This window comes from Corvus hawaiiensis, chromosome 7 (genome assembly GCF_020740725.1).
Source record: "Corvus hawaiiensis isolate bCorHaw1 chromosome 7, bCorHaw1.pri.cur, whole genome shotgun sequence".
Taxonomy (NCBI): domain Eukaryota; kingdom Metazoa; phylum Chordata; class Aves; order Passeriformes; family Corvidae; genus Corvus; species Corvus hawaiiensis.
In genome coordinates, this window is record NC_063219.1 from 14,132,369 (window position 1) to 14,156,129 (window position 23,761).

General features: G+C 38.1%; 2 protein-coding genes across 4 annotated transcripts in view; both read left to right on the forward strand.

The window, feature by feature from the left end:
- On the forward strand, window positions 1-9,075 carry MDH1B (malate dehydrogenase 1B). The gene is given in 9 exon segments (XM_048309102.1): window positions 1-83; window positions 625-737; window positions 1,675-1,809; window positions 1,958-2,100; window positions 2,761-3,263; window positions 4,228-4,369; window positions 5,335-5,498; window positions 6,587-6,726; window positions 7,419-9,075. Coding segments are annotated over 9 exon segments (1,419 nt in total). The 5' UTR covers window positions 1-61; the 3' UTR covers window positions 7,476-9,075.
- DYTN (dystrotelin) overlaps window positions 8,509-23,761 on the forward strand; it is a 24,264-nt gene continuing 9,011 nt past the window's right edge. The window contains exons 1-9 of one of the 3 annotated variants that reach the window (XM_048309100.1): window positions 8,509-11,728; window positions 13,368-13,414; window positions 15,436-15,510; window positions 16,464-16,653; window positions 18,690-18,775; window positions 19,330-19,418; window positions 20,067-20,138; window positions 20,485-20,648; window positions 21,502-21,613. In XM_048309100.1, the coding sequence (XP_048165057.1) occupies window positions 13,369-13,414; window positions 15,436-15,510; window positions 16,464-16,653; window positions 18,690-18,775; window positions 19,330-19,418; window positions 20,067-20,138; window positions 20,485-20,648; window positions 21,502-21,613 (834 nt within the window). In that variant the 5' untranslated portion in view covers window positions 8,509-11,728; window position 13,368. Of the gene's footprint in view, window positions 13,415-15,435; window positions 15,511-16,463; window positions 16,654-18,689; window positions 18,776-19,329; window positions 19,419-20,066; window positions 20,139-20,484; window positions 20,649-21,501; window positions 21,614-23,761 lie in introns of all 3 variants that reach the window. The other 2 variants (XM_048309101.1, XM_048309099.1) reach the window with 2 other exon arrangements.

Here is a 23,761-nt window from a genome sequence, read left to right on the forward strand (position 1 = left end):
ACCTCGTCGCGCGGCGCGTTGCGGAGCAACGCCAAAGCGGCCGTTCGAGGGCGGCGCGCGCATGGCCAAGTTCGTGGTGGCGGGTGAGGGCGGACCCGGGACGGGCAGCCCCGGCGGCAGCGCCTTGTGCCGGGACTCGGGACCCCGGCGGGGCTGCCCCGGCGGCGGCGGCAGCGCCTTGTTCCGGGCCCCGGGACCCCGGCGGGGCTGCCCCGACGGCAGCACCTTGTACCGGGACCTGGGACCCGGGCAGGAGAGCCCCGGCAGCGGCGGCAGCTTGTACCGGGCCCCGGGCTCGCCGTGCTTGCAGCGGTCGCCCCTCTCTGCGGGCTCACCCCCGTCCCCGTCTTTGCAGCTCTCCGGGAGCCGTGTCCGCACGGCGCGGGGCCTCCGCCAGTCCCGCGTCAGCGTTCTCCCCATGAACCGTCGGTGACACTTCAGCCCCTCTGTTGCTGTCCCCCCAGGGATGGCCTTCTCGGCCCCTTGGACGCTGGCTCGAGAGCCTGTTTCACCTGCAGAAGTAGCCTTCCTTAGCTGGCTCGCATTAAACAACGTTTGGTTTTTTAAGCCCTTATCACTGAATGTCAAAACCATCCGTTTGTGTTGCTGTTGCTATGTTCACAGGTAAGGCAAACTGCCCTTACTATGCCAAAGCTGAACTCCTGGCTGACTATCTCCAGACTAACTTGCCCAACTTCAGGGTTCACAAGATTACTCAGCACCCTGACAAGTGGGAGGTAAGGGATTGTAAGTCAAGTTGCTGGTAGGTGCCCCAGTGCTCTACAAACCAAGAAATGTGCTTATCTGTAGTATATTTCTTCTTCTCTTCTATTAGAGGTTTGGTATGTGGCTAGAGGTGCTGCAGAAGCAGCTTTGGCTGTGAGAGCCAGCCAGAGGGAAGGTTGCAATGTTTTGAGCAACTGACTTCTCTGAGTTTTACCACAGAAGATGGGCACAAAGTATGGACCAGCCTAAACGTGTATTATGTCAATAAAAAGTTCAGTGTGGTTTTGGTTGGTTGGTTGGTTTTCTGGTTTTTGGTTTTTTTTTTAAGTATAAATGGCTGTTCAGCCTGTAAGTCTTTTGCTCACTGTGATTACATATATCTTCAGAGTTCTTACTTGTCAAGAGCCTTCATGGCATTCAAGGGCTTTGAATTACAGTGGAAGTATGGAGTTAAATATTACATATTTGTTTACAATGTGGATGGGCCTTTCTGAGTACTTACACTGTAGACATGCTGCCTATAAGGCTCTGAAAAAACTGCAGTCTTATTCCATGAGATAGTACTATGATATTTATTACCTCATATATTTTGCTTGACACTTCCACCAAGTAACTGGAGCAGTTAAGTGAAAAGCAATTGACCTCTTCAGATTACTTATCTAATGTGGCTAAGTAAGAATCCTCAGATTACTTGCTGCTTCACAACATTGCTTGTCTTCTGTATCACTAAGACAACTAAGTGAAATCAAGACCTTCAGGTGAGCCATCCCAGTGTATTACCGTACCTTGCTTTGTGTTATTCCCCCATTTTTTACCCACTGGTACATACATTCTGAGGCACCCTGTCATCATATATTGAGAGGAAATAGTAAGAATGCTTGTAACTGTACTGTTTAAATGTTATCAAATGTGAAGTATTAAAACATCTGGTGGGGATGTTTACATCAGCAGTGGCTCCATGACATTCGTGAAACAAATGGATGGGAACACAGTCAGTCTCCTATCATTTAGAGAGAACTGTTGGACCGTGGAGGGAAGGGTCAGCTTCTGGGAGGACTTAATGATTTTCTGGAATATGCTCAGGTAATAAGCTGCCTTTAATACTATAAGCCCATGTTTTACAACATTGTTGTTCCTTTTCCCTCCTTCAAATGTAAAATAAAGCTATTGTTAATGTTACCTTGATGGGTTTGGGCTGCCATTTGATTAGAGATCATCTTTTTGTTCTTAGCAGTATTATGGCATCACTTCAATGATGCTGAGTGAGGAAATGTTAGACATTGCTGAGGAGAACCTGCAGGCGCATCTTGAAATTGTAAAAGAGGATGAAGAGATTAAAAGTCTTATCAAACCTATGCAGATCTGGATCACCAGGTGAGAGTGGAGAGAGTATCTGTGAACTTTTACTCTGTTCAGAAGAAGGCACTTTTTCCTATCACGTATGACGGGTGTAACCATCTGAAGTTAAGCACAAATCCCTGTAATTTGATTATTTGACTTGAGTTCTGCACCCCTCACTATGAGCAAATTAGAAATAATTTATGCTTTTGTTACATTTTACACCAGTTGAAATGAGGGGTGTGAACAGGCATCATTTAGACCTCAGATCAGTTTAGGGAAAAAGCAAGTATTTACAAAATAAGCTAGAAATTTTGTAGTGCAACCATCTTGCATTAAATGTTATTGGAAATATTAAAGTAGGTAAAATCTCTTGCATCTTTACCTTTAGAAATTCCTGTATTTCTAGTAATCTTAATAGAGCACCTTAAAAATTTGTGGTTCTATAAAGACATCAATTTTTAAGTGACAGCATTGAGTGAAATGCACAGGATGGAAAAGCCTTCAAATGAAAGGAGGACCCAACTGTTTTAATTCTTAACCTGTTAAAATGACAAAAGGAACAGTAAAGGATCCAAGCTGATGATATCTTTAAATGTAATCAAGTACAAAATAAACACCTTTGTGTTTATGTAATACTTTCAAAGCAGCAGTGGTTCCTTGTTAATGTAACTTTTCTACATATTCTCTTATCAGTGCATCAGTTCCAATCTGTTATCATCTGATCCCTCTGTTGGCAAGTGGAGAAGTGTTTGGGATGACCACAGAAATCAGTATCCATTTGCTTGACACTGACCAGTTTAAGGAAATTCTTCACAGTATTGTAATGGAAGCTGAAGACATGGCATTCCCACTCCTCCGCAGTATTTCGGAGCACACAAAAATAGATCAGGCTTTTATTGATGCTGATATTATCATTGTTCTTGATGATGTCCTCTTGAACCTTGAAGTCCAATCCCTTGAGAACTACATCAGAGAAGTGAGTGAGATCTGCCAAGTGTATGCTCCCCTGATTGAGAAGAATGCCAAGAGTGAGGTCAAAGTAATTTCATCAGGAAAAACCTTTGCAAACCTTAAGGCAATGATGTTAAGGACGTATGGCCCATCCATTAGGCCTGAAAATATCATTGCCATTGCGACATCCTGGGAAAGTGCAGCTAAAGCCATGCTGGCCAGGAAGCTGAATATGAGCACAGCAGGTGAATGTTTATGTGGCATTTGGGGAATTCAGCGCACCTTTGGGAGTACATATTTCATTCCAGAACACAACTGACGTGCATGCAGAAATGCACAGTGGTGCACCCACTGAATTTCGTGGCTGTACAGAATGCCAGGGTGTCTTTTGCTTGCTCCAGGATGCAGCCCTGCCACTCTGGTGTGTATTTCATGCTGGAAATATGCTAAGGAGGACAGTTGTGTTGCTGATTGGGAGCTAGGACTTCAAGATTGCATTTGCACTTTGTAATGCGTTGTTATTTTGGAGCTATGAATAAACATGACAACATAATGCTGTGCAGATAATGAGAGTAAAGTAGAACTGTGTTGTAGTATTTTTTTGAGGTTAATTAATTTTCATTCTCAGGTCAGTTGTTATAGCTTGGTTATATTTGCACAGTTCTGCACTGCATAGCAAAGGTGTGCTCTGACAGTCTGCTCAGCATCAGTATTCTGTAAGTGTTGCATAGGTAGAACTGGTCATTGATGACAAGTCTAGATATTTTGGAGTCTAATATAATAGAAAAGCAAGTTAATAGGCTGAATAGCCTATCAGCAGGTTATTTGAAAAAATCCCTTTGCACCGAAGCAGGTAGTTTTTATTTTTTTAATGAATGTTTTTATTGTTTATGTATTTGTTTTTACAGGATTTTAAAAGGAACATTGCTGTATGTTTGCAATATGATTTGTTACTGTTTTTAAGAGTTGAGTATTTACTAGATTTTGTCTATTATTTACAGTAACATGATATAAATTAAAGTTCCTTTTTCAGCTTGTGATGAGGTTTCATATGTTATGGAGAACTTGGTTGCATTTTTCAGATCAAATAATTTCTGGTAGCAAGGCAGGGCACTGATTTGAGTAATTCATCTTGAAAGGGATTTCTGAAGCCTATTTTTCTGAAAGTATTTGTCTCTTCACTAATCTATGTATTTTCCTTTGTTACAGGAGTTAAAGATGTGATTGTTTGGGGCAATATTACTGGCTCTAACTACATTGATTTGTCACATGCAAAACTTTATGGATATGACTGTGCTATTTGGGGCCCTGCTAATTTTCAACGTCCTTTGTTGAATATGATTTATGATAGGTACAGTACAGATTTATTTCTTTAAAGTAAAATTAAATAACTGCTTTTAATCCATGTTTATCTGAACCGTGTAATAAAGCATCAAGAAAGGTTTTTGTTTTCAAGATTTGTCTTTACCAATTGGCACTATACATAAAGGAAAACACAAGTTGAGGTACTCCATCTGCAAAAGAAGTTGAGTAGTTCCTAGTGCTGTACATAGTTCTGACTCTCCTGCCAACTTTGTTTATAACTATATTTTTCCTCCATTTTAAGTGGGTTTCTCTTCTATCATGAGCAGTTTATAAGAAGTAATGAAAGTCCAGGCTTAGATGTCTAGTTTACATGAAGAAACTTTGAAATAGTATTAAACAGATACTTGTACCTGAATTACATGGAATAGGCGTGAGCATATTAATGTTGTCAGTTTCCCAAAACGGATGATTTGTTAACATATGTGAAAAGGATACCTGGCAGCTAGATAGCTTCCTGTGTAAAGAAGAGTAGCAGAGAAAGGGTGGGTGCAGTGAGAGGGCTGCAGGTGTGACATACACCCAGGCCTGGCTATCTGGAGCTCCCACTCTGGTCTAGACTGCATTTACTGGAGAGCAGACATTTCTTTTGCTCTATGCTTGTACTGAGCCTCACATGGTTCATGGCTGGGTTCTTACATAAGACAGTAATATATAAATTACATATAAAATACTAAGTTACACAGAATACAAATTACAATGATAATTGAGGTTTTTACTTGAGTAAATGACCTAACTTTCATAGAAAAGTAGTACTTGTTGTTACTTTTTAAGCTACTTTTTGTCAGACCATTTTTTTTTCTCTGTCTGTAAATGCCATGCCTTCAGCAGCGAAGTTTGAGTAAGTGTTGACTATTTTCTTTCCTCATGTTTAGTTCTTTTTTCCCTAGGAAACTACTCTTCCTGCAGTCATCTTAGTTTTTCATCCCTTTTTTCCCATTTTTTTGTTGGTAGGGAATGGATCCATTCAGAATTCCTATCTGCACAGAGTACACTGAGTTCCCGGGTGTCTCGTTGTACAGGAATGTTACCTGCTCATGCAGTAGCCACTGTACTGCGATACTGGTACCATGGCTCTCCTTCTGAGGAGATCATTTCTGTGGGAATACTTAGTGAAGGTAAATCTATTTTTGCTTCACATGTTCTCTTGTAGCTTTACCCTGCATATAATAGCTTTCCCCGATCTATAATGTTATTTTTTAATCAATATTTTTAATTTAATAAAAACTTGTTAAACAAGTCGTGAGGCTAAGAGTTTGTTTCATGATAAGAGCTTCAAAATCTAACAGATGATACTCACTTTTTACAGGCATCTCTTAGGTTAATATTGTCTTTTTGCAGATGATCTCTTAGTTTTTTAGTTAAAATGCTTTTCTGATGTGTGTGTTTTGTGCAAGAACTCTTTATATCTCTTAGAGCCTAGGCTATACTTCTTGTGTAGTTATGTGAACCAATAAATGGAATATTTCACAGCAGCCATTTAACCCTTACGAAATAAATAATTTTCCCCCTTTTTTAAGATGTACAACCGATCCAGCAGTTGTGTTACTACACAGGAAAGACACCTGTTGGAGATGGTCCAGAGGAGGGCCAGACAAAATCATCATGGGGATGAACACCTCTCTTACGAAAATAGGCTGAGACAGTTGAGGTTGTTCAGCCTGGAGAAGAGAAGGCTCTGGGGAGACCTTATGGCACCTTCCAGTGCTTAAAAGTTCTTATGAGAAAGATGGGGATAAACGTTTTAGCAGGGCCTGTTGCAATAGGTCAAGGGGTAATGGATTTAAAGTGAAGGAGGGTCAAATTAGATTAGATTTTTACAATGAGTATGGTAAAACACTGGAACAGGCTGCCCAGAAAGGTGGAAGATGCCCCAACCCTAGAAGCATTCAAGGTCAAGTTCGATGGGTCTCAGACACATTTGAATATGTCCCTGCCCATGGCAGGAGGGTTGTACTAGAGACCTTTAAAGGTCTCTTGCAGCCCAAACCTGTCTGATGCTATGATTCATGTACATCTAACTAAAGGACAAAGTTACAGTAAAAGGGACTTCCATTTTTGAGTTGTAGATTGAAAAAGGCAGTCTCCATTTATAATGAGATCTTGTAGTTGCAGACTTCTGCAGGTCTGTAGGACTTAATGTCAACACTGGTGAGGATGTAATCAGAAATAACATGTTTTGTCATTTTGTCCCCCTCTTGTTCAGGTCAGTTTTGCGTTCCTGAAGGAATTGTCTTCTCTATGCCAGTGAGGTTCCAGAATGGTAACTGGGAAGTCGTGACAGAAGTAGAAGTTAATGAAACGACCCAAAAAGTTCTGGGACGCTTATCCCACGAGCTGGTTCAGGTGAGGATTTCTTGAGTCTCGTGTATGCCCATTCTGCCACCTATGGGCATGTTGTGATGCAACTTTGAACACTGAGACGTTTAAGTGTTAGATGTACAAACTGCACACATGCACTTATGCATGGTAGAGACCGGGTATTTATAAGTGTAAGGTAGTATTTGTGTATTGAGATGAACAGACATTTCTTCTGCCAAAAAGGAGATGATAAAATAAGTTTACTTATGTAAGTATAGAATTTGCACTCCAAAGTTCTGCAGGCTTTTGCAAAACAGAAATATTACCTTTAATTTAATATTTCCACATTTTGTGCTGATTTTGCTTATGTGGTATTCAGAGTATTTCTATGCCAGAAGATGTATGTTTTGGCATTTTTATGGCTGTGACTCTGCATGAATGAAGGCCAGACCTTACTAGAATTAGGGATTTTTCAGAAAATACAAAATCATTGAGCACTAATTTAATCATAACCTTCTTGTCACTTAGTGAGGCAAAAAGAAACTATTTATACTACTGAAATATTAAAAAAGACTGGTCCCAAACTCTACATTCTAGCTTTAATCAGATTTTGTGATCTTCAGTCATACTAGTAATGTATAAGAATTATTTTGTTTTAACATATTTTAAGTTTGTGCTAGAAATTATAGCAGATTAAAAGAATGGGTGATATTAAAAGTGCTTTTTTTTCCATTTAGGAAAAGCTCGTTGCACTAAAGGAAATAAGCGAAATGCATCCATATGAAGCAGAATAAAAACTCCACATCTTCTCCCAAGTGTTTCTGTGCTGCTTTTCCTATTTAATTTGCTTTTCAAGTTCTCTGTCCTCCTTCATCAGAAAAATAACAGATGAGCACTAAAGCATGTTTTAGTTTTGTTTTTTCACTTTTTCTCCATTTTCAGGTTGTGAAATTCCTGCACTTTTCTAATGTTCAAGCCATTTCTTCCTAGTTTTCATTCCTACAGACCTTTTCCCTGGTTTGTTTTCTTTCCCCCTTCCTTCAGATTGTTTCCACTACTTTTATATCAGCCCTTTCTGTACTATGAACTGTTCTTCTCCATTAAGGGCAGGCTGAAGAATGGGGAAAGTTTGGAGCTGATGCCTAGAGCCTCTTCTGAGTACAGAGCCTTTTGGTTATCCATGCTTGTTTCTTGGGAAAGGGCTACAGACACAATAAGATATTCCTGCTGAATGCAGAGTTTAATTATTTGGCTAATCATGACCTTGTTTAACCCAGATGGGGGATTCCCAATTAGGTAAGTGTGGTAAGTGTCCTTCCCTGGTCTGCTCTCTACTTGTATGGCACTGCTGTTCTATAGAGCTGTTCCATTCCTCTTGTGTCAGCGTTAAATGCTAAGCAGAGGCCTTACCACTGCTAGCAGTGTTGTGCTTGGTTGTGGCCTTCTCTTGTGACATTAGTATCAGGTGTTCAAGTATTCCCAAAGTGCCCTGCTTCTCTCCTTGCATGTGGAAGTATTCTAGGAGGCTAGCAAAAATAGCTCATGTTTTTGCTTTTTTTGACAGAAATGGAAACCTTGCCTACTGAGTCACTTTAGAGATGTTCTAGAGTTGTCTGGAGGAGAAAATGCTGGAAATTCCCATATTAAAATAAGGTTTCCATTGCTCAAAAGAGCAAACTACAAAGAAAGCATTGCTGTAGTTTTTGCAGTATCTTCCTCATTAAAAAAAAAACCAAACCAGGAAATCTCTAGGTTTTTCAGTTATTCATATAAATATGAATAGTCATATAAATATTCAATAAATATTTGAAATAATTTCAAATATTTCAAAGCCAGTGTGAATATAACATTTTTAACCTGTAGACCAAAGTAAAATTCCTTCTGATTTTAATGAGTCTAGGATTTCATTTGCATCCAACAACTTATTTCTTCAGACCAAAAAACTATTGCAAAAATGTGCTTTAATGCCTAAAATGTTCATGTGAAGATTTTGAGCAGGATTGTCACATACAGAGTAGCAATTTTATAATTCCGAATTTTTTTTTTCAGAGGTACTGAAGCACAGTACTTTTGTAATAAAATATCTTCTTGGGCAAAAATGATTTTTAACACAAAAACATAAGTTCATACATCTCCTTAGTGACAAGATTATCTTTGTTTCCATGTTTTTTTAATTTATTGCATGAGTTTCAAGGGAATACTCATGTGTTTTAAGTCAAATGTAATTAAATTCTTGTTTCAACAGAATTGTTGAGGAACCGCTTTCACTTGCATGTCTTTGGTGTCTTAAATGATGGAAACTGTGTTAATGAAATGTTACTGTACTCGCTAACTTTTTATCAGATATGTTTAAAGCAAAATAGAAAGCTTCCTGTTCTTTGAATCAGTTACATATACTTGCAATAAGTTCTTTATTTCTGTTCGAATGGAGGTTCAAGCTCTGAATAGGAGTAGACTTCTTATATGAGGAAACCAAGAGAAGTTACTGGCTGGTTAGGACAGGACTAGGAGGGATGTCTCACTGGTCTTAGAAGGAGGAGCTCAGGAAGCTGGGTTGTCACAAGGGATCTGGAAGAATGTGGGGGTTTATGTGGGGTGTATATGGGAGAAGCAACGTTTAGAGGAACTGAGATATTATTATAAGTATCTTCATGGAAGAGTTCACATGGAAATTGTAGAGGCAGGTGTTGTAAAGAGTCTTGAAGAAAGGGGTTAGGAATCATTCATTTCATGAGGAAGTGGTCTCCAGGGAATTAGTTTCCAGTAGTATATGCACAGAAGATTGGCTGAGTTTCTGAGGAGCATCTGGAGGCAGATGTCTCAGGAGAACATAGCAGGGAGAGATGCTACCAGTAATCTCTACAAAATACCTGGTTTTTCTACAACTCCTTCTCCAAGACAGAAGAGGAAAAGTTAGCTTCTCTAATGTGTATTTACATTTGGGCTTTTTCTATATGAATAGGCTTTAGCAGTCTTACTCTTTGAATTATTTTATTCTGCCTGCAGAGATAGTTCAAACAAGCTGCAGTTCATGCACCAACAGTGCACAGCTGTTAATGAGAGGGAAAATAACTGTTCCTGCTATGTCTTAGTAGGCTTATCTGGCTTCTGAGTCACCAGCTGAAAACCTTTCTTCTCAGAGGCTGAGAGTAGAAAGAAAAAACTGTTTGGGATGTCTCATGTATCCTAAATTATTCTAACTGGATTTGTCTAGTGGTCTGCAGGGAGATTCAGGTCTTTCCTCATGGAAGCATAAGTGAATGGAAAAGTTTCTTTTCCTAGCTTTTGCTTAGGAGAGAAAGAAAGAATAAAAATAATAGGAAAGCTAAAATATGGTAACATATTCAAAGCTGGTTGCAGTTGTAACACAGTGATTGACTTAGTCATCACTAAGTTTGGGTTTTCTGTAAGTAATAAGCAATTGCTGGTACACATGTTTTCACAAGTTACTAAGTAATGTTATGTATGCAGGATATTCATGGTATTGATGACTCCTACTACCTGATGTTAAAGTAACTGTTGAAAAATTTTTGAAAAAGGGCTTTAAGCTAAATGTGTGTCTTACAATGTTATATATAGATTCCTCATAAACCCTAGCATTTGGGTGTACTGAAGAGCTTTCTGGTGGGTCTGAACAATTCTTATTCTAGGACTTCACCACTAGGGCTTACTGTTTTTCTTCTTTGTACAGCTGCCCCAACTCTTTGTTACAGCACACTGTGCTTTCTGCATTACTGTGTCAGCTTCCACCTCATTTTCAGTCTCTATAGCAACACTGTTTCTCAGCAACGGGGAGATTCTTAGTAAAGGCCCCTCAATTTAGAAATACTGCACTCCAACCATTAAAAAAAAAAAAAAAAGCTTTGAAACAAAGATCAAAGAAGTTTTATCTTTAATAATTCAGGATATTTATTACTAATTAATTAGTGTTCTCTGTTTTGACTGCTTAGACAATTACCTGATACTTTGATCTGGGCCTTTGCTAGGCATTTTTTGTGAGCAGCTTTAATTTAAAAGCAAAACCTTTGGAACTGTGTCTTGAAGTCAACTTTTAAGTGCTGTAAAACTACTGGACTTCTCTGGCGATGTCATCTGACTTCTGGACCTTTAGTAAGTAATGAGAGGAAGGTAAGTGCAGCTACTGTATTTAAGAGGAGACAATCATTTTGGCCTTTGAACAAAACATAGAATGTTTTCACCCTTTACAGGAAACAAAAGTAATTGTAGGTTCTTTTATGCATATTTAAAATGTTGATCATATGTTGTCTGATTTCAAAAGAAGAAAAGTCTCTGTGATCAAGTCAATTGATCTATTGGGAGGTTTCTGCCTTACTTCATGTGGCTTGTCTTTCTCTGTACTTTAATTTAATTATGTAGCATGCTTCAAAATGCATTTTATTTGCTCAAGTACATATTCTGAGAACCTGTAAGGTAAGCAAAGTACATACAAGTAATTAAATGTTACTTTTCTTTCACATTCCACTAAGATTCAAGAAAAAGGCTACCCTTGTTCTGCACATAGGAGTATTCCTGTTAATGGGACCAGGGTTTATAACTGTAACAATTTATTTCCTGTACACGTGTACGTAATTTTAATTTTTGTTTGTTTTCTTAAGTGGTTTTCATCATTAAAGTGCACAAGTAACTGAAATATAGCACACAGGCTGAAATAGTGTATCAGTAAGCAAAGTTACTTCAGATTTCATGGGCTTCAACTTTCATATTGTGTTCATGTGCTAATGCTAAAGTAGATTCTCCTCGTTTCACCCGGGCAGTCCTACTGCAATCAAGATCTGAACTGTTCACAGAGTTTTGTATATGAAAATGTAGCCTGTACATCCATTAATAATGTCTTTTGTAACTTTCTGGAGGGAGGGTTCACAGATATGATGATGTGCAATGATGGCCAGTTTGGTAAAACACATAAACACATGCTTAACTTTGAGACCATGAATACCCTAGTACAAGACTATAGAGTGTTTTTCCATATGGGTAATTTAAATGTTTGACATTGTGCTGCGCTGGGTAGAGATCTTCTCATCTTACAGTAAGTATCGAGCACTCATAGGTTATGCATGCTGTATAACTCAGTAAGTCAGTGGATCTGTTCTTATTTGAGTGAGCAAATTCTAATGAGTTCTAATTTAAGTGAGTTTAACCTGGATATTTTTACATTCATCCCATCCACTTTCTTTATTTTATGTACCTCTGGTACAGAGAAAAAAAAGGAAGCAAGCTGTGTGTTTGTAAGTCTACCTTCTAGTTTGCTACATGTAGCTTTCACTAAACACTTATGTTTAATTCATTGCTCAGCATCTTCTGATTTCATTGATTTCCATACATGGACTTTTCTGTCAAGCTATGCAGGGAAATCTACTACTGCAGCTATTTTAGGAGCAATTGTGTAATATTTTCGTATATATTGCATATGAATATCTATAGGCAAAGTTACATGCCTGTGTAAATGCCGGACAGAGCTGTAGTCTTGCAGAACCCTTAGTAAGGAGGAAAACAGAATAGTGGAAAAGAAACATAGTGGTATTTCTTTCAAAGAAGGACTTCGGTAAAAACTGTGGCATTGTAGTCTTGAATGAAAAAGACTATTAAAGCAAATCTGTGTCCCAGTATTTTAAATATCTAAATTTAGGTTATGACTGAAATTTAGGGACTGAAGCACAAAGTTGCAGCTTTCACCAGTTAAAATGGTGAGAAGCATATTTATGGTAGACTCAATAATTTTAGATCATTGAATATTTATGCTTTATAATTGACCAGTGTTCTGTCATGTTTATGACAAATGATCAATGATTCTCACTGAAAAAATGTAAGATGTGAACATTTGTTTAAGTTCAGATTTAACACCAAATTTATTATTTAAGGTTTAGATCATTTCCAACTATCTAATTTTTATTTAATTTAGCAAACTTTCCCTTTTTTCTCCACAATGGCCTTTGGAATGTTGTGTGACTTAGATCCATTATACCTAGTGTTGTGCAACTGCAGTGTTAACTGAAAGATAGTTACTACAGTTAATTCGTATTTATATTTCTGTGTTTGGAGATATAATGTAGTTTAGAGCATTAGTGGAATAAATCCTGAGGGGAGACATTCAGTTTCCATTGTTACAGGGACATAACTACTTTGGCTTTCAGAGTTGTTTAAACAAGTAGATTCATGGTTAAGTTTCCTTTTCCCCTTCCTTATCAGCTCAATAAGAAAGAATGTCAGCTCAGCCTAAAAACTTTAGTTCTGGTTGAAAATTTTAGAAAATACGTGTGAGTAATTGCAATCAATTAATCTTGGGAAGAGTCTGGTGTAAAGATATGCCCTCTGTGCCCTGAAATTGTACACTATGGATCATGTAGTAATCCTGCATGTGAACACTGGACTCTTAATATTGAAAGATCCCATTTTCTGTACTTAAAACTGTTTTGAGGATTGGTTCCGCCCTGCTACAATTTTGCAGTTACTCGAATTACTCCTATTTTGTGCTATGGAGAGAGCTTGCAATTTGCTGGCATTTCTCTGCATGTGGCACCAAAACTATTTTGTTTTATGTAATTCTGTTTAATTTAATTTCTGAAATGCATCCAGTAAATTGTTCAGATTAAAAGGTTTAATTTGAATGGTTCGATATGTCTCTGTCTAGAATATGTGGTTTTACACTTTGGTTTGTTTTGTTATAGAATGCCTAATGCCATCTGTTCATTTCAAATGGATCCAGACTTGCAGGGTAAGGATTTTTCTTATTTTTTCCTAACTTTTCTCAAAAGGCATTTCTGTGTCTTTTTGAACAGAAACTATTGAATTGTAATGAAATCATGCCACCTTGAGAATCTCTGTGCTGTAGCACGTAAATGACAAATTACACAGCTGTGATGTCCTACCTTTATTGTTGGATCTGTCCTGGCACCTTCCTTGCCATTATCACATGTTCCCTAATTTGTAATATATGCTAAATTTTTTTCCCATATTCTGGAATAGGCATGAAGGATGGTCATACACTCCCTTTTTGAATGCAAAATCTCAGTGTATACCTCATCTGCCACAGAGCAAACAACCCAAAATGCAGAATAGCAGGTAACCAGCTGAAGATGTCAGGAATCAGCACACTCTTCTATCTGTGTAGGAGCTCCTTTGTCAGCTTGTTAACAAAGGGCATTTATGCTTCTTGAGGTGAAATTTGACCTACAGCAGAATGATTACATGCTGGTTTTCTATCCAGAGGGGAAGCTCCCTTCCCCTTCATGAGAAATGAAAGACTTCGATGTCCCTAAATAGCATCTCATCAATAATAATTCTAAAATGCTTTGTATTTTAGTTGGGATTTTTTTTCTTTGCTATTTTACTTGTGTGCCCTCACAAGTTAATTCTGGAACTGTGCTTGACAGGCACAGAATGCCCTACTTTGAGACCACATTTTGTCTGTAAGGGTGGACTTGAATTGAGTAGCAGATGGCTACTGAAACAGATTCCTTTCACTTAGAAAATCATCCTGTGCATGGAAGGTGTTTGAGTTGGATCATGTGTATATTTGTAGCATTTGTATTTGAAAATAAGCATTTGGAACTTAATCCGTAGCCTACTGAAAACTGTGGGGGAGTTGTTCTGTTGCTTTCAAAAGGGCTTTGGATCAGTTTATTGAGGAAGGAGAACTGATGATGCGTGGAAGTCAAAACTCATTTTTCACGTTGTATGACATGCTACTCTACATCTCCAAATAATATCACAAAACATAGTATGACAAGAGCAGGACTAAACAGATGGTATAGCAGTTACTGGCATCTTTCTATAGCTTAGATAGCATCTGGGAACCAACAGAGCCCATAATTTGCTGGCTATTAATATTAATCTGGTGTATGTGTTGGAAACCATTGCACACAGATTGGCTCGTTTCCAGACCAAACAGGTAAAGTATTTTGTAAGTTATTTCTACTCGTTTATACATATTTGTTGCTTATCTTTAACCTTAATCTACTGTGTGTAACTCGTCTCTGAAGTACAGGGAGAAAGAGTCTCTGAGGACAGGAGGATAACTGATAAATCCGTTTCTAGTTTCTGAAGTTTAGTGAACAAGCCTTTTTTTTTTGGTCTTGAAGTTCTAGGTATGTGTGTAAAGTATCAGGTATAGGTCGTGGTCAGCATCTCTTACTTTCCACTCAGAAAAACATCCTTTAGTGACGTGAAAGAAATAAACTGAACTCATATAAGGATATAAGGATATGGAATTTAGTCAAGCAGATTGAGTGAGTTTGCTAAACAGAGATGTCAACAGTCATTTGCTCTGGTAAATGGCTTGTCTTCTTCTGCAAGTGTCCCCACATGTTGATCTTGACAGATTTGTTTAGTGCTTGAAACAATATGCATCCAAAACAATAACCCTGCTGTGCAGACTGACAAACTGTTCCTTGTAGAAGAGCATCTCTGATCAAAAAACCTGTTTGCCTGAAGAAATACTATTTCTTTATGATCTTGGCTAAAAGTATGTGCAGTGCGTAACCTCATAACCCTTGTTCTGCTCCATGAATAAACTTGATTCCCAAAGAAGGGTCGTGTCACTGTTTAAAAGAGGACTGTTCCCCCACAAAGTTATTTGAAAAAAAAGAAAATGCTTTCTTTTTCTTCTCTTTTTTTTTCCCCCCAAATTTTCCTTCAGAGTTTTGATCAACTCCAAACTCCAAATTTGGTTGGTTTGATTTTTAGTTAGTTTTGAATGAACCACTCTATTGAATGTGTGTTTGTTTTCTTTCACAGAGACCTTCAATGATGTTCAGAGCTCCGTATACAGAACAGCCCTAAAACTACGCTCAGTACAAAGTCTTTGCCAGTGTTAGTAGCCAAAGAGAACCCTGTCCTTTTACAGGGAGGAGAATCTGCATAAAATTTGTGTTGCTGTCACCATGAGTTATTATGCTACTTTGCTCTCTCATTTTCCACCTTAGAATTTCAGAATGCACTATGAACACGTAAGATCTAGATAGTGCTTCATACACAAATTGCTTTTTTTCCCTTTTGAATGTCGATGGAAATACATTAGTGAAATTCTAAAATTATGGGAGAATCAAATTATTTTCACAATCTGAAACACTGCTATGTACACATCACTGACAATTATTAATCTTTATCTGTATATTATTATGCTCATGAATAGTCAAATTCTAATGTGTTTCTTAGGAGCTGATTTATTGGAAATAATAATAGCTTATTGAAAATGCATTGACTGGACTATAGGAATTAATGAGAGCAAAATAAAATAATGATAGACCAGAAAACTCCTGGTTAGTATTCATTCTCCCTCCTGTCTTTGAAGTGAGTGAGAATTCACTGCAGGCAAAGAGTTGTGCAACAAAGTCCTGGTCACCTAGCTCACTTTGAAATTACTGGATGTAAATTCCATATTGAGCTAAATTTCATTGAAATCTTGAATTTTCCATTTGAAACAGTCTGTTGCTGAAAATGCCCAATGTTGCAAGTGAGGTCTTCAGGGTAGCACAGAGAAGGTAACTAGTTTGTTGGCCTTGGACATATTTTTTTCATTTGGGGATGCTCTTCTATGAATATATTTATCATGGTCTCAGGCCTGATATGGTTGATCTGCCTGATGCTCTGTGTCATTGTGGAAGTACCAATGCAGACAGGTACTGGTTTTCTTTTTATGTTGTGTACTGTTTTAGGCTTCATTTTACAGACTTGGTTTATCTAGGTATTTCTAATAAATTGTCATGCTTCCATTCATGAAAAGACAGGGATCCTCATTCATTTTTTCCTCAATTTTCCCACAGTGGATTTGATTGATGTTTCTATGATTCAGCACATCCTATCAAGTGAACAAAGCCAGATTTCTCTGAACATGCAGCAAATCTCTAGAATGCTGATGAAACTGTTCCAAAGAGCAAGATTAGAAAAACCAGGCCAGGTAGATCGAAGAGCTGCTGAATTCACATTGAGCCTGTTGGTTGCCATGTATGACAGGTGAGAAGAAGAATAAGTGCAGATCCATGGTGAAGTACCATAGAGTCACAGAGTGGTTTTTTGGATGGGACCTTAAAGATCATTTAGCTCCCACCCCAAGTACTGCTAGACTAAGTCTGTTTCTACCACTCTTACACCACTTCTGTGTGAAACTCTCCCATTTTGATTGGTTTTGCTTTTTAGAAAAACTGGGACTAGTTCAGCTGTAGGAATATGAGGCACAAAGCTGCATCAAAAAACCAGTGGTCAAATGTTTCCAAAACTATCTGGAAATCGAGACTTCTGCCGGTCCTTGCTGACTTTTTTTCTGAATAGCTTTACAGAGTAGCTCTTCTTCTGACTTCCAAGACATTTTGATACACTCCTGAAAAAGAATCCATATTTGCCTCTGGAGAACAGTACCCATGCACAGTTCAAGAATTTGCCAGTCACTTTTCATTATTAATTTTTCTCTAGCTTAAAAAGTTCATCTACCAATTATGAAACAAAATTGATGTTTCATAACCAAGCTGAGCAGCTTAGTGAATAGCAAATAGTTTCTGAAAATAATAAGGAAACAGCTCACAGAATGTATTTTTCTTATGTATTGTTTGTGAATAATGAGTTAATTCACTAAAGGCAGGATTTGTTTGTGATTGTATCAAATTTAAAAGAGAAAGACCAAGTTCATTGTGCAAGTTATTTACCACAGGTGAAATTTATTCCCTTCTACATCAGAGCAAAGTTTTTTACTGAAAGTAAATGAGATGTAAGTGGTCTGCAGGACTTTCCCTTGAATCAATACTCATTACTAATATAATCGCTACTGCTTAAGGTCCCATTTTATCAAATTTTTTTGTACTTAGAAAAATCAATTAATGCTAAGAATAAATGGTGTATTAAGAAACAAAGCTAGAAATAGCAAGAGTATTTTGTAATTTGTGTGCACTGTAGGGAAATATTTTAGAAGAGTCTTCTTATCAGGACTCTTGATCTTTTAGTCTGTTTTCTTACGATGGTGTCATTTTGTTTTGCTGCAATTTCTTTTTTAAAAGAAATTTCACAAGTTTCTTGACATGTATATAAGATAGAAAAAGCTTCTTATAATTTTCATATCATGTCTTCTCTATAGAGGGCTATTCTCCACTAATAACACTGGAACGTATTTCATAGGAGGAGCACTTAGGAATTTTCCATGTTTGTGTGGTAGTTTACTTTATAAGCTTACGTGAACATCTTAAGGGAGTTTGAATGTATACTTTAGCTTTAGTCTTGGAGTTTTTTCTTTGAAATTTCTAGAAAAGCAACAATTTCCCATGCAGCTCATACTTTAGAGATTATATTGCAGCTTTACACAGTGTGGGTTTATCTAAAGACTCTTGAAGACAGTTGAAGCTTTGAAAAAGTAATATCTTAAATATAGATTTCCAGGATTTCCTGATTTTTGGTTTCCGATTCATGTCTGCATTGTCTTTACAAAAAAATAATTGTGTTTTTTGTTAGGTGCCTATGTCACAAAATTGGAGTCTAAATTAATCTCCATTATTTATTATCTAACAGTCAAAACTAAAGTCCTGCTCCTGCATATATCCTTTTGATTAAATTGAGTTTCAGTGAAATTAAATGTAATCAGCCCAAGAGAAGCTCGATGCAGATCTGGGGCCATAGTGGAGCTTCCTGATGATATATGCAAAACTCAGATTGCATCCTTTATTCGCTACTGTATTTGGGAAGGCTTTCCACAAAAAAGAGCAGAATTTTTTTAGGACATACATTGTACATGTAAAATTACATTTTACTTGGAATAAGAAGTCTTTGAAGGAGATGGTTTTTTGTTTTATGATTGCATGGTATCTTGGAACAGTTAACTCTGCAGTTATGTTCGGTGACAAAGGGTTTTAGACAAAATATCATTGAAATGTTACGTCAGTTATATTTATACATATAAAAGGGTACCTATTTTGAAGTTTTCTTCCTACATAGAAATATTCTATTCTTTAGATGTTTCAGTTTTTATATTCTCAGTGAATGTAGTATAACTTATTTCATTTTCCTAGATCTGGAACAGGGTATGTCAAAACTAGATCTGCTGCAGCTGCCTTAATTTCCCTTTCAGGAGACACTCTACTGGCTAAATACAGAGGTGGGAAATGTATGATTTTATACACTGCCTGAAATATTGAACATTGAGGAAAATTTCTATTGTAATTTTTTTACCTTAAAAGGAAGTACAGCTCTACCATGCAAAAAGTAAATTATTTTGACTGCTTAGTTGTAGAGAAAGGCTGTAGGAGAATAATGCTTTTCAATCAATGTCTGTAGCTGTCTTTGCAATAAAGAGCCTCCAAAGAGGTCATAATAAAGCTTAAGATAAGGAGAGCTTCTATTTGCCTAGCAGAAAAGAACAGAAACCCCATAGTTTTAAATTAGCAATTCACGATTTAAATAGAGCACTTCTTGTATAAACATACTTAAATAATTTTCTTAATGTTGTGAGAATGAGTTCATTGCTTTCTTCCTTGCTTTCCTTCTCTTTCCCTCACCCTAGGGAGAAGTATGGTCACAGCAGTTGCTGAGAGCCTGTTAGGTACATAATAAAGTGTAGTATTTGGTAGACTGCAATTACCATAGCAGTTTGAAGATAGCTTGAAGACAATTCAGGCTCTGCTAGGATTCCAGCTTTTTTCTTGTTTTCAGCTTTCTTCCAGTTTTATGCTGTCCCTGATGGGAAGGCGACCTTGATTACCCGCAGTGCCCTGAGAAGCCTGCTAACAGACTTAAATCAGGTAATGTCGCTGCAGTGCTGTTACACAACGGATTTTGAAGGAGTGTACTAACCTAGGAGAAAAAAACCTCATGATTGGTGACTGAAGTTAATAGGACACTGTGGACATAGGGAGCTACCATGCAAAGTAGTAAAAGAATCAAATTCTGTCCCTTTTCTCAAAATAACCACTTGCGTTAGTGAATGCCTCTGTGCATTCACGTTGCCTGAGCTTACAGGTCCTGGAAACAGCTGGATACAACTGTTCCTAAAGCAACCCCAAACTTCAGATGTCTGTACTCACTAGAATAGCTTGCAGTTGCAGCAAGTTGCCTTAGCATACAGGTATTTCCAGCTGAACTGGTGCTGAAAATGGAGTCTGAAAACGACCTCTGAGATTCAAACTCAGTGTCCTTCACTATTATAGTGTGGAAACATAGTATGTTGATCTGTTACAGTAAGTGAGTTGGAAACAAATAATTCTGACACACCCTGAACTATGAAACGGCACACTGATGGTATGAATATGAATGGCTTTTCTTCAGAACAGTGTGTAAAATGGCATTGCTATAGATACTTCATCATCTGTGTGCTGTCACCATCGTAGCAGAGCATGATGGGAACATCTGTTTTTTATTGAGGTGTTTCTGAGCCTTTCTTTTTGATGTAGATCCCAGCCATTGTGGGAGAAGGCTGCACTCGGTCTTGTGTGGAAATTGCGATTCATGACTGTTTCCATGGGGTGAGTGAAATTCTGATGTCCTGGGAGATTATTCTGAATGTTGCTGATTGATTAAAAACTTCAAGTGTATCACCACATAATATCCCCGAGTATCTGCTTTAAAGGAGCAGGGCTGATCATCAGTCTCACAGTATGAAACGATTTGTATCTGTAGAAAAGATGCTCAGTAAGATACTACTGAGGACTCTTGCATTTATTCCAAAACCTTTGGAACCCAGTAACATTTTACATGAATGGAAAATCTATGCTAGCAAAATCCAGTATCAGAGCTTTTATTAGGGTCTGTAGATGAGACACCAGTTTTTTTCAAGTGAATGTATGAACCTGAGACATGTATTTTTTCTAGGTTCTGAATGCAGCTATTGTTGAAGAAAAATTCCTGTCCTGGCTTAGATCGGAGCCTGCTGTTCTCCTGTGGCTCCCTACATGTTACAGATTATCAGCCACAGAAATGGTTTCTCACCAAGCTAGATGCAGAGTCTGCAAGATTTTTCCCATTACAGGCATCAGGTGTGTCAGTGGTCTTTAGCATCCACATAATTAGTTCTTACCATTGTTTGCATACCTTACAGGTTGTAACTGATGCACTAAGCAAGAAACTTTGGACGTAATCTAATTTAACCAGGAAAAGAGGGAAAGAGAGAATGCTGCAGTCTAGTGCTCAAGCCTTCATCCTACTTCTCTCTAGCTCACTAGCACAGGTGTGACTATGAAAACTTGCTGAAGGTAAACTGGCAGTCCAAAGGTAAAGCAAATTAAACCTCTGTATCTCAGTTCTTTTTCCTGTAACCAGTTGTATTAACTGGCTAGTTAAGTTTTCCATCTTAGCATCTTGGTCATCTAAGTAATGGAATAAAATGGCATAATGGTATAAAAAGAACACTCTCCGTTACCTTCTGACCAGAAAGCTCAGGAAAGCATTTTACTGTTACTGTATTTTCACTAACAGTAAGCTTGCAGGTTTAGTTTCTTGCATTTTTAGTTTTTTGCTTACAAATCCTATGTCAATATTACAGTTCCATGAGAGCAGCAGCAAATAGAGGTAAGCTGGTGCATAAGAAGCATATGAAGTTTTAACTGCATTCTCAAAAATTGGAAATGGTGCTAGAACAATGGTTGCTTCCATGGACTGCATTTCAATGCAGCAAATAAATAATATCAAAACCATTGGTGGGTTCAGAGAATAGTCCACAATCATTTGGACAAAATAACCTGAGTTCCGAGAATGCTGAGGAAAGTCATTACTCTAACAAAGATGTTTCTTTTCCAGAGCCCAGGGATCTGGACTTCCAGTAATCAAGGTTACTTACACCAAGTTCTTACTTGCGGGGAAGTAAATAAAGCCTTTTGTTTTCCCCCACAGGTATCGCTGTTTAAAGTGCCTCAATTTTGACCTTTGCCAAGCCTGCTTTTTCACTGGCCGTCTCTGCAAACCCCATAAGAGATCACATCCTGTTGTGGAACACTGTGTACAGGTAGAGTCCCATTGTACTGATTCATTTCTGTGTTGAGGTTCTTCACATAGACAAGTAAGCAGTAGATTCTTGAACTACATTCACTATAATTATGTGTGTATTAGCCATAATGGCCATGACATATTAGCATTAGTAGTCTGGGAACAGTGAGACAGGAAAAGAAATAAAGCAGGCTTCTAACTTTAGAATGAGTGGTTTTTTCTGAACTAACTGAATAGAGCTATGAAGTATCCCAGTGCAAGTCTTCTTCTTAAGGAGTTTTATGGCAAATGGGTGTGTATTTTACTGTATTCTGTGAGATATGGCAAGTTTTCTGTTAGCAGATAATCCTTAAGCCTGTGAAAAGTCCCCTCAGTGTCCCAATGCGCCTTCATCCCAATCCCAATGCAGACTCATTGAGAAATTAATTCATCCTAAAGTTGTACAAACTCCTGCATGAAATGTCTTTCTTTTTCTCTCTTTTCTGAATGTCTTCAGTTTTTCCACTTTATTGTAAACTTTTCTGACTCATTTGTCTCTGTCAGTTAGGGATACAGGACAAAGAGGTAGCATGTGCCCAACTAAGATCACATACTTAGACTCCATTACAGGGGCAACTTGTGCTATCATCACACTAGTGGCAAAGTACAACACTGGGAATTTGTCTTTGGAAGATCAGCTTCTCCTTTGAGCAGGAGATTCCAGATCTTGTACACAGCAGCAGATGGGGTTTTTGTGGCTCTGTATAACAGTATCCTTCTGTTCCAGTAAGTGAGCTGAACAGCACTTAAGGAAGGTCCACTAAGCTGTACTTCCTGGTCTCCTTCTCAATCCTCTGCAGTTAATGTGAAAGATACCTGGGTAGTCAGTGTCTACACTAAAATTAAAGACTGTTAGACTGCTCCTGTAGTCACCCTTTGTCTGGGGTAGCATTAAACTGTTGTTACTTCATTGCTCTCTTTCTGAAAACAAAACCCTATTGCTAATGCTGTGAGAAATTATATCTGGATGCTCAGTATCTGCATTAAAAATAATAGTTCAGTCCCCCAAATATTGTTCTTCATATTCCATCTGTGAGAAAGTAGCAGAATCAGATGTTAACTAATCTCCTCATGTAGAGATTTCTAAGTAGAGACATTAAAATTAATGTGAATGGAGAGTGAATGGGAGTGTGTGTTTGTGGGAGCACCAGAAGGAAGGGCAAGAGAGATAAAGCAAGGCAGGAGATGTTACAGCCTGGATTGCAGCCATCTTGTTGCTGCAGTATTGCAATCGAATCACTGAACTTTGGCTTCCTTTGTGAAACCCTAGTCTAACACTAACCCTGTAAATATTACTTTATAAACCAAATATTGCAATACAGGCCAAAATCTATACCAAAATTTAAAAGATAAGCTACTCACTATGACAGATAGGATTTTTATATCTGTTGTGTGGGACATAAAGTAATCAGCAGTAAGTTGCTATCCCCATACCTTCCACTCTTAGCAGATGCTGTCCTTGTCTGGGTAAGTTTTCACACTGCCTTTGTCAGGGATTGAGCTGCTGAGTGGGGGTTTGAGATATCTGCACTGTTTTTCCTTACCGTGCTGACACCTTGTGGTAATGTTACTACCACGTTGAGAAGCCCTAGGAGGGATGTGGTGTGTTTTCTTTGTGTTTTCCTGCTCAGTCTGTCAGGGCTCACCTCCTGGACCAGAATTGTTTTATGTCATCCAATAATACAGCTACTGAGTTTAGTTGTTGTACATGAGCCTGACACTCCTGTGATAAATGGATGTGTATTTTACTATATTCTGTGAGAGGAGGATGTGAGCCATGGAAGACTATATCTACTAATGCTTTATACAAGTATAAAAGTATTTCTTCCTTAGATATTAGTCAGCAGAATTATTGTTGTGACTGTGAGTTTAATCATTGTAACTACCAAAATCCTGTGCCAGGCATTTCCAGGCTGCCTGACTTTTGTCCAGGCAGTGTTTTTCCTAAAGGAATTGGATCTGCCCTTGCCTGTGGTCCTGCATCACCACCCGCCTCAGCTCCTCTTCCAGGGCTCAGATAGCAGCCATGAGCCTCGTCAGATGGTGAAAAGGTGGACCTTTGCTTTCTGCCTTTGCCTTGGACTGTGTCTGCTTCTGGGCAGTACCTGTTTGAAAATTCCCTTTCTTC